General features: G+C 70.1%; 1 protein-coding gene across 1 annotated transcript in view; it reads left to right on the forward strand.

Moving 5' to 3' along the window:
* Positions 1-312: 312 nt before the first annotated feature.
* DNAJA3 (DnaJ (Hsp40) homolog, subfamily A, member 3) overlaps positions 313-1,312 on the forward strand; it is a 12,557-nt gene continuing 11,557 nt past the window's right edge. The window contains exon 1 of the mRNA XM_010567040.1: positions 313-622. Within this exon, the coding sequence (XP_010565342.1) occupies positions 313-622 (310 nt within the window). The remainder of the gene's footprint in view (positions 623-1,312) is intronic.

Here is a 1,312-nt window from a genome sequence, read left to right on the forward strand (position 1 = left end):
GGCCCCGCCCCGGGACACGCCCTTGTTCTTTAGCCCCACCCCTCTGCGCTGGACACGCCCCCTCCGCGTGTCCCGTGTCCCCGGCTGTCCCCAGTGCAGGGACGTGCCCGCCCCGGCGAGGGCACCGTGAGCGGGGCAGAGACCCCCGCCCCGGCTCGCCGGGACACTCCTCAGAGGCTCCCGCCCTTGGGGCTGACCCCTGGCGTAGGAGCCACCCCGGGGGCGACCATCCCGGGGGAGGGGGTGTGTGTGCAGCCCCCTCCCCTGCCTCCCATAGAGACTCGGGGTCACCAGACCGACAGCTGCCCACCCATGGGCAACCGGGGCTGCGACCCCCCACTGTCACCCAAATGTCCCACTGGAGACAAGGGCAGCTGTTCCTTTGGGCTCCAGGCAGAGAGGATGAGGATAGCGGGGCAGCGGGGGCTTTCCAGTCCCGTGGGCTCAGCGTCCTCATCCCCTCCGTGGCCTGGCAGCCGGCAGCAAACAGAAACCTTTGGGTACAGACAGCTGCTGGGGAAGGGAAGAGAAATGAAGAGAGGGCCGGATCTGAGCCCACCGGGCCTGGCCGCGGTGTCACCCATGCCCGGCGGAGGCCAGGTCTCCCTCCCCGCCGCCTGGGGTTGCGACACTCGTGTGTGGCAGAGCAAGAGCAGACGGGATCTGACACGTCCCCCTCGCCGCTCAGCCTTGCTGCCATGTCCTCCCACACACCACAGAGCCGAAGCTCTCTGCTGACGCGTGTTTCGAAGTGCCAGCCCCGGCAACCAAGGCAGGAGAGAAAAGCGCTCACCACAAATTACCCTCCTCTCTAGAGAGAAGCTCCTGCCCTCGCGCAGGTGCTGCATTAGCGTGGCGTTCTGGCTCTAGAAAAGCCTTTATTTCAGTTCTCCGACTCTCTTTCGCCCACCGAGGAGGGAGAAGAGCCCTCGGGTGGGAGCAGGGCACGCCGAGCAGCGCCGAGCCGACGACGACCCTGCCGCGGGGTAGCTGCTCCCCGAGGCCTGGCTGCCTCAGCCCCTCCAGAGCAGGAGGCCGCGGGGCCTGGCTGGGCCCGGCTCCCCCACACCGGCCCACGGGGCCAGGCTCTTCCTGACGAGGGTCCCCGTCCGCCCCTCCCTTTCCCCCGGCTCTCCTCAGCACGGCGCTCCTGCTGTCCCTCGCCTGGCGCCGTTACCCTGGGCACCCTCGCAGGGGGCTCCGCCGGTAGCTGCCCCCCCGCTACGGCCGCCACGCCGGGGCTCTCCTGGGGGCTCCACTCCGTGGCGGCTAGAACACCCCGAGCCCCGCCGCCCCCGCGGGCCGCGGCAGC

The sequence above is a fragment of the Haliaeetus leucocephalus genome, unplaced genomic scaffold, assembly GCF_000737465.1.
Source record: "Haliaeetus leucocephalus isolate CR32 unplaced genomic scaffold, Haliaeetus_leucocephalus-4.0 Scaffold224, whole genome shotgun sequence".
Lineage (NCBI taxonomy): Eukaryota > Metazoa > Chordata > Aves > Accipitriformes > Accipitridae > Haliaeetus > Haliaeetus leucocephalus.